The 12,465-nt window shown below is 39.3% G+C and overlaps 1 protein-coding gene across 1 annotated transcript in view; it reads right to left on the reverse strand.

The window, feature by feature from the left end:
• CNTNAP5 (contactin associated protein family member 5) overlaps positions 1-12,465 on the reverse strand; it is a 276,013-nt gene that overhangs the window by 126,199 nt on the left and 137,349 nt on the right. The window contains exons 8-10 of the mRNA XM_033065393.2: positions 5,843-6,107; positions 3,456-3,605; positions 1,944-2,115 (exon numbers count right to left, since the gene is read on the reverse strand). Coding sequence (XP_032921284.1) covers positions 1,944-2,115; positions 3,456-3,605; positions 5,843-6,107 — 587 coding nt within the window. The remainder of the gene's footprint in view (positions 1-1,943; positions 2,116-3,455; positions 3,606-5,842; positions 6,108-12,465) is intronic.

Here is a 12,465-nt window from a genome sequence, read left to right on the forward strand (position 1 = left end):
GTTTTTTAGCTTAGATAACTAAGACAAATGTCCCATTTACATGTTAATTAAACTACACAATTCCCACACGCGTTAAAATTACAAAAACGTGTGCTTTACAGTGCACGCAGCAATAAATCTTAGAATTACAAAATCATGGAATATGCTGAGCTGGAAGGAATCCACAGTCCAAGTCCTGTTCCTGCATAGGACCTCCCCAAGTCTCCCACCATGTGCCAAAGAGCTCTGTCCAAACACTTCCTCCTGAGCTCTGTCAGGCTTAGTGCTGTGATCACGATTTCCTGGCCAGTTGGGCACACTCTGGCTTGCCCAGCCTCTGTCAGCCAGCACCTCCAGGTCCTTCATTAGATCACATATAACTTTTCTTTGTCTGTGTGATTGATATATTTTACAAGAAAGGTGGCATTATGCAAAACAGCCCCACTCTTGTTATGTTTGGATCTTTGCCCTAAATAATTTTATGGTATGATCACAGACTAATGCTTGTCATCCTTGGGACACCAAAGGTAAAGAAGATATTTTCAGTGGTACCACTGAGTGGCACATAGCCTGGACTTGGTGACAGTGAAGGCACTGGAGATGTCCCACAGCACCTCTATATTATACCAGAAGAGTTCTCTTTTGTTTCAACATACAATCACAAAAGTGCTTTTAAATGGTCCACTCAATCTTAAATAATCTGTTATTCCAAGAAAATAGCAAAATTCTCTTTCTAAGCTCCTAGGAAAGACGACATTTTGCTTCCTTTTGTAAAATTTGCTGCATCTTTTTCCATTCTACCTTGGAAGGGCAGAATTCCATCTACCATTTCAGGTACACCAAGTATGAAATTCACATTCCCCTGAATTCAGTCATTATTAAATGTGGAAAGAGATTTGATCAGCCAAATCAGTAATTTCTCCATATAAATTAATAAAAATGAACACAACAAAGAGGAGCACAAAGGTCTTGCATCACAGACATTTTGCCCATTTATCAAAAGTCTGCAGCTCCAGCAGGCTGATCCCTCCCACAGGAAGGAATTATGGAAATCAGCCAACAATTTAATCTAAGCAACATGTCTGAAAAAAATACATTAAATGCTTATGGTCCTAATACATTTCCAAAATATCCTTATTACTCTACTCTCCCAACTATTTGAAGCACTAAATTTCCAGCAGTTCCATTTCTACTTTTCAGAACGTAGGTAAAGTGGAAAAAAAAATAAAAATCACAGAACCCCCTATTCCACATATTAACTTCAAAGTACACATTTGCATAAATTATTTAGAAATATTTAGACACTAAAAATCCATAAGAAGCAAAAGAGTATTATGAAATACTTAAAAAAAAGAAAAAGTTTCTTATTTCCTCTCTGCTGTTTATGGGAAAATCTGGGGTTCCTGTCAGGTTTCACCTTAGGAGGGCTGTGGATCACTATTTAAACTGAAATGTTTCTCTGGCAGATGCAGACATTCCATCATTATATTGTCTCACTGGATGGGCAGTATTGCACATGAGATGTACCATATCTTCATCATGAACGTGCTGTAATGGCTAACAAGAAAAATTGTAGATGATTTATTTAAGCAGAACCAGCTTATATATTAAGGGTATGACATGTTCTGATGAATCAACTAATTTTTCCTTCTCTTTCATTTCCTCTGGAACTTCAAAGCAATCAAATGTTGTTTATGCATAAAATTTAATCCTTTCACCAATCTATAGTCTTATTGAATTTGCATACTCTATTTCCTACAAGTCAATGTGAAGAGAGCCTCATGTAATTGAAACCATTTCCCCTCCAGTCCTCCTATCTTTGTTGCAGTATTTTCTATTAGTAGCTCTATTATGCCTAATATCTGTAATGTTGGCAGATTAGAATTTTCACTTATTGCAACCTGTATTTATAAACCACTAGGATGAAAAAAGAACAAATACAAGAAAGAGGAAATAATAATTACCTGTCTTTGATGCCACACAGATCAATGTGTAAATCACTAAAATTCCCCAGGGAGCCTTGCTGAACTAAAATGAGGTCCTTGGGCTGGTTATCAATAAAGATGAGCCTCATACAGCCTTGAAAAGCAGTAATGGGATTTAAACACTGGGAATCGGTGAAATTGTCAGGGCACCCTGTGGAAAAAAGAAGAGGCAGAGAAGAATATTGGAATGTTCAGCTATTTCTGCTGGGATTTCTGATGCAAGGACTCAGAGGCTTATTATTCCAAATGCTTTTATTCCTTCTACTATGCAACCTCCTGTGTTATAAATCCTCCAGTTAGGACAAGGAAAAAAAAAAAAGAAAGAAGCCAGCTATTCAAAGTATCACAGTATGAGATTTCCGCCTTGTGAAACATGCTTGTGTTGAGCAAAATCAAAATGTGATTTTTTTCATTTTCTTCAAAGTCCACAGTTGATAGCAACTAAAACATGAGTTGTTAAAAGAGTTGTACAAAATATAAAATCATTTTGAGTTAAATTCTGTTGCTGAAGCAATGTACAGATGAAATCTTGTGGGCAGCAAGAAAACCATTTGTATCTGAGCCTCCCCAGTATTTAGGCACCTCTGAGATCCAAAGCCTCCTGTACATCCTCACTTAGTGCTGTATCCACAGAACCACACTACAGTAACCACTACACAGAAATGTATTAAATACATGACAGTTAATGATAGTCCTTCTGTCTAATATTTGCACTCCACTCCAAAATGCAGAAGATAGTATTTTTCAAGACTTTTTTTCCATTTTCTAAATTGAGCTAAACCCATCTTCATTTCCCACAAGAGCATTGTACATAAATACCTTTGAAGATTTGAGCTGTATGTCACCTAAGCTCCAAAAAGTCACTGAGCCTGATCAGAACAGTGCTATCTACAGGAATGCTGATAACGTTAATAATTCTAATGCCTTTTAACCAGGAAAATAAACCAAAACCACTCATGGTTAATACAGCTTTGCAGATTTGGCATATAATGTAAGATAGATGCAGGTACCTATTAAATACCAATACCAATACCAATATCAATAGTCCACTTTTACAGCTCTGCTTGCAGTTCTGCTTTTTCTCTCTCTGCCAGGCTTGACCAACATCCTTCAACCTGCCCATAGTGCTGAATGCACTGCAATTCAATCAGTCACAGAATCACTGGGTTGGAAGAGACCTCCAAGATCATCAGGTCCAACTCATACCCTAACACCTCAACTAGACCATGGCATCAAGTCTTTTCTTAAATACATCCAGGAATGGTGACTCCATCACCTCCCCAGGAAAAGCATTCCAATACTTTATTATTCTTTCAGTGAAAAACTTCTTCCTAATATCCAGCCTATATCTCCCTTGAGACTGTCCTCTGGCTCTGTCAGCTGCTGCCTGGTCCTTACCTTTGCTCTTAGCTGGAAGCAGTGCCCCTAGGGAGAACTCAGTGGGGAACATCAGAGGATCTGCATCACAAAAACCTCTCTGAAACAACCTACCTCCAAAATAGTAGCTGTTCCCAGAGTAGATCCTTGAGACAGTGGTTGCATGGCTGGCGGTGGCAGCGTCGTTATCCAGCGTCAGGGTAATGCGATGCCTCCTGGCATTGATGGCAACAGAATGCCAAAGCCCATCATGGAGATTGGTGCCTGGCAAAGAACATTTACAAAGTGAAGAAAGATGCGCAGGAGACAACTGTGGTCTTCAAATCGCCTTTTGCTTTCAACTTGTGACCACAAATATGCAGTTGAGCTCTACAAAGTGAGGCATTTAGCTCAAAAGAACTCATTACCTCTGGAAACAAGCTGGCATAGAAGAAAGGGCTCAGGCAAAGGAAAGTTTTGAGAGTAACCTGGTACTACTGTAGGCATTCATCAAGTTAGCCCGATCCTTCACCTTTCTGGTAGCACATTGTTATCATTTTGGGGGTGTTTCAGCCTGTTGGTAAAGGCTTACAAGTCCAAAAGTGTACAGAGATCTCCACTGAGCTTCTGGCACTAAACACATGCGTGAGGTTGCAGAGGATTCGGTTCAGTAAGACATTCATAGCCTGTTCTCAGGCTACAATCTGAAACCTGACTGACTCCAGTAAGGTTTATGTTTCTTAAAACCCTCCAGCAGCAAGGCAGAACACAGTACTATTAATGGATGTACAGAAGTTGGATTTCTACATGTATGTTCTCAGAACTGGAGTTGTTGCTCTGACCAGGAACCTCTAAAGGCTGAGGGATATACTGGGCAGCCTCTTTCTCTTCTAGACACTCCTGAAAAGTGGGAAATAACCTGTCTTGTTTGCTTATTCTGAAAATCAGTGCTGCATCCTTTGGCTATTGAAATATCACCACACAGCTACAAAGAAACTCCACATCCTCTATTTTGACAGCCATGAGAATCAGTGGGCAAGCTTCTGAACCCACATACAGAGGTGTAGATCAAAAGTAACCTAATTACAGTTCAAAATATGCTACCATCAGGCTGAAGTCACTGAGATCAGGCACAGACAACTAGTATTTATCCCCCACCCTAACAGAATATTTTTGTTAATGTTGCTTTCAGAGAGAACAAACAAGCACTTAGGGACACAAAGAGGTGTGAGAACAGTTCAAAACAAAATTTAAAAAAAAACAGTGGGTGTTAGGTGTGTGTAAAGCCATTTCACCAGGAATTTCAAAATGAGACTACTTACTCAGAAATGGCTGTTAACACATGCACAATTACCACAGAATTAGAGGCTGGTTTTCCAGCAAAAAATGGATGGTTTTTCAACTAGAACAAGTGCATTTTGAAGTGGAAAACGTTAAGGTTTGAAACTATTACAAGAGGAAATAGATCCATTTGGGGGAAAAATAGGTCCATTCTTGAGCAAGCATGAGTTTATTGTGAGTACCTGACATCTGCAGAACATGGCACATGCACAAGTAGGCTGGACCCAGGTTCATCATTTCAGAACTACATAAAAACAAATACACCCAACCAAATATTGACATTTTCTCAGTTTTGTCAACAATTTAATTAGGACTGCAGTAAAGGCTGGAATCTCAGTTTTCAGTGCTCAATTGCAGCAAGCTATGGCTGTAGCAATCTACATGAGTAAGGATAAATGCAGGCTGCCTCATTTTCTATCATAAAGGAGAATGAAACATGCATACAGAACAGCTCTGCTTTGACAACTCTGTCAGTTTTTTATCTCTGCTTCTTTTAATAGATACATCTGCCCTCTTTTAGTCTGTACAGGGAATATTTTAATATTACATGTTTTTAAACATCTGCCCTTTGAGACAATATATTATTATTGTTGTTGTTATCATCATGATATTATTATTCCCCCAAATTTTAAACCAGAGAGGCAGACCTATTTTACCCTCTTGCATCCCACCAGCTACACCACACAAAGCAACTTGTAAAGTGGGTAAGAAAGCCTAATAGGGAGTGTAAGGAGAAGAAGCCTGTGGTCAGCCACTCTTCTGAGTGTAGCATAAAGGGAGAGTTCAAAGCTACAGCCAGAGAAAGAAAATCAGCTCTGAGCCTCCCTTAACTTCTACTGGGGAAAGAGGCTGTGGCTGAGCTGGCTCCCAGCTGATTTCAGCACAGTCTGAAGATGGGAACAGGAAGGTCTTCATGTGACCTGACTAAAGAAAATTGAGTGTGACTGCTTAAGAACAGAGAGGCTCAGCTGTCAGTGAAACCGAGTCTGGAGATTTCAGGATGCCAATTTTCCAGGCTTAGATCAAGCTGTACAGAGCAGCTTTACCACTGGAAAGCAAGAGAAAATTTAAAAGAGAAAGGAAGATTGGATGTTTCCTTATTGCTTGATCCTTTCATCCCGTGGAGCTGAACCTTTGCATTTTAGAAGGAGACAAGTGAAAGTAAGCAAAAAAATAAACACCTTCAGTGATTTCCACTGGGTTCTCAGTCTCCTTTTGAATAAGTAGCATCAATCTCCCACCGTGGAGGTAAACCAAGAGATGCCCTGAGTTTTCAGACAGCTCGGTGAACAGAAGCAAGCCATCTTTATTCCACGTTCGGAACTGGAAGCTGACTGACAAGCCATCAATTTGAGCAGTGCCGGGGAGCAGCAAGTAGCTTCGGCTGGCGCTCACAAAGGTGATAGGAACAATCTGTGGTTCTGAGCAAGAAAAGGTCACATTGCCCTGCAAAAAATTAAAAAATCAAACATAATCAGCATGACATTTTTTTCAGTCATCCCAAAATATCTTTAGTTAAATAAGCTCATTGGATTTCTAATCGCCCTCAAGGCTGAAATCGGTGTTATTATTCAGACACATCTTTGGAAATCAATAGGAAATGTATCTGTCCGTGCTAGGAAAACATATCTAATGTCAAAATTTTACTTTTAGCTCAAATGTTGAGGATCAAAAAATCAAAATCTTACTTCTCAGAAGGATCTAAATGTAACCAAATATCTTTATCAATGCTACACATTAGTTAATTATCTCAGTCACCCAGCCCTGAAATCAGTGGTGCAATTTGCCCAAAAGAGAAGCACATTTACTCAAAGCAGTCTGCAGAATCTGCACCAGCTTGTATCACTGTAGTTGGTGGAAGAAATGGCTCCATCAGTTTGCTCAGCCACTGTAGATTACCCCACCAGGTCAATCAGGCCATGGTATAAAACCTTAACAGCATATAAAGCCAGGATGCTCTTAAGGAGCCACATCTTTCAAAGCCACTCCAGGAGACTGTTGCAGCCAGCTGCTTTGAACTTGGCTGCTTTGTAAAATACCAACTGTAATCTGATAAAAACATCAGAGTGTAAGGCTTTCTCCATTATAACACTTCTCATCAGAGCCTGTACCACTCTCTAACAGGATAATTATAACTAACAGCACTTGATGGATGTGCGGGAAGTTGCACAGTGCTTGGGGAATTCCTCTCTGCAATCTCAGACAGGTGATGGAACTGCTTCCTATCACTTTCAAATGTCTTTCCAGTCTTTATTTTTTAAATGGAAAATAAGGTGCCAGAAATAGACAAAGTCATCACTGGATGAAATCCTTGATAGATACTTATCTATATAGAGCTATCTGCATAGTACCTGCTCAGCTCAGAATGCTACCGACCAGATTTGGCAAAAGGAACCCATGGGTATATCATACTAGAATGTGTTTTGAGATATAATCCAAAGCTTATCTGAACTCCACTGAACATTAGTCAGGTGGGAAGGGGGATGGAAATTTGGTCTCAGCCTTTAAAAGTTTCTACTGCCTGCTGTGATTTGCCACAGGAAGAGATAGCACAAACTTTTTATGGCTACTGTTACATTTCTAACTCAGTTTTTAATCAAATTCAGGCCAGCAGTCCTGTCCTGAGATATGATCAGTGCTGACTGCAGGGCCAATGCTGGGACATATGAGCGGGACCTGCTTAACCTGGTCAGACTTCAAGCTCTGAAGTCTGACTTCAACTTTAGCCTCTCCATTTTCTAAACTGAAGCAGAGCAGGTCTCATTCCACCTGCCATAAGAACAGGCAGCTGGAAATGCACAAAGGTTGTACTGCAATATTCTGTGTAAATGGGATTAAAGGTGCATTTGGAAACACACAAGAGGTGTGTCTGCCTTTTGGGGAGTTCTTTTCATGAGGTATTTGTGTTACTCTTATTCAAAAATTGACATCTCTGTGATGTAAGGGCCACAAGTAATTGCAGTCAGGACTTGTAAAAAATAAAAGGAAAAAAATGAGTAAAACAATTGATGCCACAAGAATTTACATCAATTCAGCTGACTAATTCAGGAGGGAAAATCCTTAAAGCTGCATTCCAGAGCAAAGTCAGATGATGTAGCTAATACACACCAACGTTAGTTACTGACTTCCTTGCACTGACCAACCTGTCTACCTTCCTAGAGACAGTAACATGAAAACCTGAAAAAAAACCACACACAACTGTTACTCTGAAAAATATTTGTCCACTGTAGTGGGATAGGTTTCCTTTATAAAAATTTTAATATTTGCCATGAGTGTTATTCTCTAACAAATTATTCCAGCAGTTCTCAGTCAGAAAAGTAAACAGCTCCCTCTAAACCTTCTTCCAATCATGAGCATTTTGCTTTAATTGGCAGGAGTTCTGGAACTCTCCAGGGTATATGCCAGATTTCTGGCAGACACTTGATTTTATAATTGAACCCAATTTAACTGAAAAGTAAAAGCTCATTGGCTAGGAAATGGGATAAGAACAGTCTAATCCCTAGAGAATACAAAGGAGATGCTCAGCTCTACCCAGCTGCTGGAAACTCTAGCTATGATGTGGCATTTGAGAATCCCATTGAGTCCATCTCCAGACTGATTAACGACTCCTCTAACAAGCAGTGAAATTTTACAAAATAGTTCTTATTGTTCTTACAAGAGAAAACTTCTGAACCTAAAATTTAATGGAGATACTTGCAATTTTTCACTGGCTGCCATGACAGTTGTCTTAAGAAAAGAGTGGAAGCAGCCCAGATTTCTGCAGGCAGGGTAAAGCTTTTGAGGTGGTTCTTGCTCAAGTGAGATGTTGAATGAGCAGGCAGCAGCATGTTACAGCATTTTAAAGAAGAACCAGAGCCTCTCCTATTAAAAGAGAATGGAAGAACACAGTTGCTAAGTGATGAGGATAAAAGTGGATTACATAGAAGATCCTCTGAGCCATAAACCACATCCAAAACTGACTGGAGACTTTCCAGTGACTTCTTTGGGACTTCAATAAAACCTGTATAACTTTAATGAAACATTTCAGTCTTTTCTGGCCTTTCTTCATGTAGTATTATGTATTGTTCAATGAAGAGAGAAGACAACACCACAGCCAGGACAATTGGTAACAAGTTCCTTATACATCCTCCTTGCTCTCAGAGAATACTAATCAAAAATAATATGCACTTGGGAAATTATTCAAACTGACAGTTGCACTGCAATTCTCAGCACTTAGCCTACCAGAGGATCCCGGCCAAGATCACAGCTTGAAAACGAAGAACAATAAATGAGTATTTCTGAGCTCTCATTCTACCTGCAGGTTAGAGCATCAAATGGGCACTTAAACTTTCCTCATTAATCACTCTATGGATACTGTCCAATAAAAAGGGTATCTTGCTTTCTGCAGAGGATTAGAAAGGATGATTTCATATGACAGGTAAAGGGACTAAGATCCCAGGCCTGGCTGAGATATAAATGTGGTAAACTGGCAAGAATTTCTCCAGTTTGGAAATTGGAGGACTACTTCTAGCTGTGAAGGGACTAAGTTCTCAGACAAATTTACAAGGAGTGTAACAGAAGGAAAAGGTGACCTCTGATGCAGTTTTAAAAGGATAAGATGAAAAATTGGCATTCAACTCAGAGAAACTGGATTTTTAGAATGAGGGAGGTTCCTTCAAGCCCTGTTTTAAAATTAACTGTCTCTAGCAGAACAAATGTCAGGAGACCCACATATTTCAAATACTTCTCAAGACCATGCTGAACACTAAATGAAAAGCAGATCAAAGTGAGATAGCAGCTCCAGCCCTCAGAAATACTGCTGCAAACTTGCTTCAAACAGGACATGGGAGCACTAAGGCGCACGGTGTTCCTTCCCTTAGGAGGGGTCCCCTGAGTGAGCACCCAGCCCATCCCAGGAGCAGGGACCAGAAGTTCCTGTACTGAGATGGGTTTCTGTTTCTCTGAGAAAAATTTCAAAATGGAAATCTGAAAGCTTTGCTGATCCAAGTTACATTGAAATACGGCGCTGTGATAATCAATCTTGTGACAGAGGACTGTCCTATCTCCACTTACTGCAGGTATCATTAATTCCACTAAAATATTAATTGTTTATCACATTGATTTAAGGTTTTCTAACATTAAAATAATATTCCCAATGGAGAGAAAGTAACATTTAACAAAAACACAAAAGGCTTAGAAAAAACTGAAACGTTGTGACCATGAGAGAATCAGGGTTAGATGCTTGGCTGGACCTTTCTGGATGTTCTTCATCTCAGACTCCTAAACTGACTGTGTCACTGGCCAGAAGCAGAACAAAGGATTTTACCATTTTTTTGCCCACAGTAACTGCACATTATTGTTTCATTACATGGTGCAACAGTTAAGAGATACTGGCAAAAGATGAGAGCAAATACAGAAATATTTTGGAAACATTCTACATCGTTTTTCTCAGACAGGAAAAGAGGGTAAAAAGACCACAAGGAGGAAACACACACACACACACACACAGAAAATAGTGACCACTTATTTTCTCTCTGTGGTGTACTGACTTTGTCTGGATGCCAGGTGCCCGCCAGGGCCTCTATCACTCCCCCCCTCATGAAGTGAGGGGAGAAAATGAAGTAAGAAAACCCTCTTGCATCAAGAAAAAGGCAGTTTAATAAACCAAAAGCAAAGGCTGTATACAGAAACAAAGGAAAACAAAAGGCTTAGTCTTTACTTTCCACTAGCAGGTGATGCCCAGCTACTTCCTAGGAAGCAGGGTTTCAGCATGTGTACAAGTTGCTCTACAATAATAAATGCCTCTTGCTTTCCTTTTTCTCTTGGCTTTTATTGCTGAGCAGACTCATTTGGTGTGGAATATCCCTTTGATCAGTTTGGATCAGTTGTTCTGGCTATGTCTCCTCCCAAGATCTCCCCCTCACCCAATCTCCTGGTGAGGGGGAATGTTCTCTTTAAGCAACAAGTAGGAATGAAGCCAGCCTTTCAAATTCACCTTGCCAGAAGTGAATAAGATAGATGTCTTAAATCAAACTGGCAAATTATTACAGTCCAAGTCCAATTTTTGCTCCACTTCAAGGTAAAGTGATCTACAGCTTATTAGTTTTTATTGCCGGGAACAAAACACAGCAGCAAGGAGATTTTTTTTCTTCATTATTATTATGAAAACAGAACCACATCTACCCTAAAATAGAAAAGTATATAGAAAGCAATTCCTATCAGTTTTTTTTCTTTTTTTTATGTATTAGTTTCCTTCAATAGATGTTGCTCTTTTAAATTCCAATTATCTGTGTATGATAGCACAACACCAGCCTAAATGGTTGGTGTGAACTGCACACAACCCAGGCTCACGACTGTGATGGGCTCAGCTTGCCCCCTTCTGTTATGCCAAGTGCCAAAGATTCCTGAGGCCTCACCAATTGGAATAATACCCTAAAAAAATATACTACGGCCTTGGCTTTGCAGAAAATTGCATTTTCTCCCATTTTCCTTATCCCCTGCTAACTCCTATGACAATAATTAGCCATCTCTCTTCCTCTCCTACAGGGACTAACAGCCTTATCACCTCCCACCTTGAAACATTCTCCTCTGCTCAGCAGGCACTAACTGCCCTACTCATTCAATTTGACTATCCAGATAATGTAATAAATGAAACCCTGAACAATTGTTTCTAACCTCTAATTTGCTCAAGTCTGATGACTCTCAAAAAAGCCTTGTTTGCTCAGGAACATGTCATTTTTTCTGCATGTCATCCAGTCTTATTAAAAAAGTATGGTCTGCCTCCTCAAAAGACTTGATTCACTTGTTGTCATCACAAATATCTAAATCCTAACACAAAGAATTTTTTTATTAAGGAGTTTATTAATGCAGCTGTGTGCTGGATTATATATTTGCACACCGAAACTCTTTGGAATTGTGGACAAAGCCAACTGAAATCAATGGGAAAGTTGTCATTTAAATAGACTTTATTTCAAGACCTCAATTGAGGTGACACACTTAATTTCTTTCAAAATAATCCTGTTATACCCTTCAGCAACAATAAAATAGAACTTTAGAATGAATGCTATTTATATAGACTTCCTTACTATTCCACACTGCAGGTAGAATGCAAAGGAGACTCCTCTGAAGACCCAGAAAGCACACAGAAAGACAAAAGAAAATATAAAAATCTGCTTTTAAAATAAACAAATATTTCTGGAATCTGAGTTCACCTGCCTTATCTAAAAAATAACAAATGCAGTTCTCTCTTTGTGTGACCCAACACTTCCACTAAATAATTGAAACTAATTTTTAATAAAATAAAATTAAAACTTTTTAGTTTTTGGAAATTCAATTTGGTCCACAGGAAGTTGTGAAAAACATCCAACTAAAAACTTCTAATATTTTTTGTATATGATTTCTGTAGTCTTATTAGAGTGCAAAAAATAAGAAAAAAATCTAACTTGTGATTCTCCAAACCCTAGGAGGGGCCTTCACAAATCACCACCCTGATGTTCACAGATAGATCAACACTTGCTAGAGCACTTTGGTAGAACGAGACATTCGCAGACAAGTGAATTCTTCTCAGGATGAAGGTATCTCAAATCACCTTAATAAAATAGCATGTTTGGATTCTCTATAAAGAGAATGAATTATTAGTTTACATTCTCCTGTCACTAGGTATCTTTCCTCGCTCTTTGATGCTGGCAATTGGTTATTTCCCCAAGGCACTACAGTGATACATTTACATGTCACCACATCCCTCTCTGTGCTGAGCTGTCACTCTCACGTTCAACATGGCAGGCCAGCGTAGAAATTCAGGGGTGTCTGAGAGCTGACAACTTCT

Source organism: Catharus ustulatus, chromosome 7 (assembly GCF_009819885.2).
Source record: "Catharus ustulatus isolate bCatUst1 chromosome 7, bCatUst1.pri.v2, whole genome shotgun sequence".
NCBI classification, from domain to species: domain Eukaryota; kingdom Metazoa; phylum Chordata; class Aves; order Passeriformes; family Turdidae; genus Catharus; species Catharus ustulatus.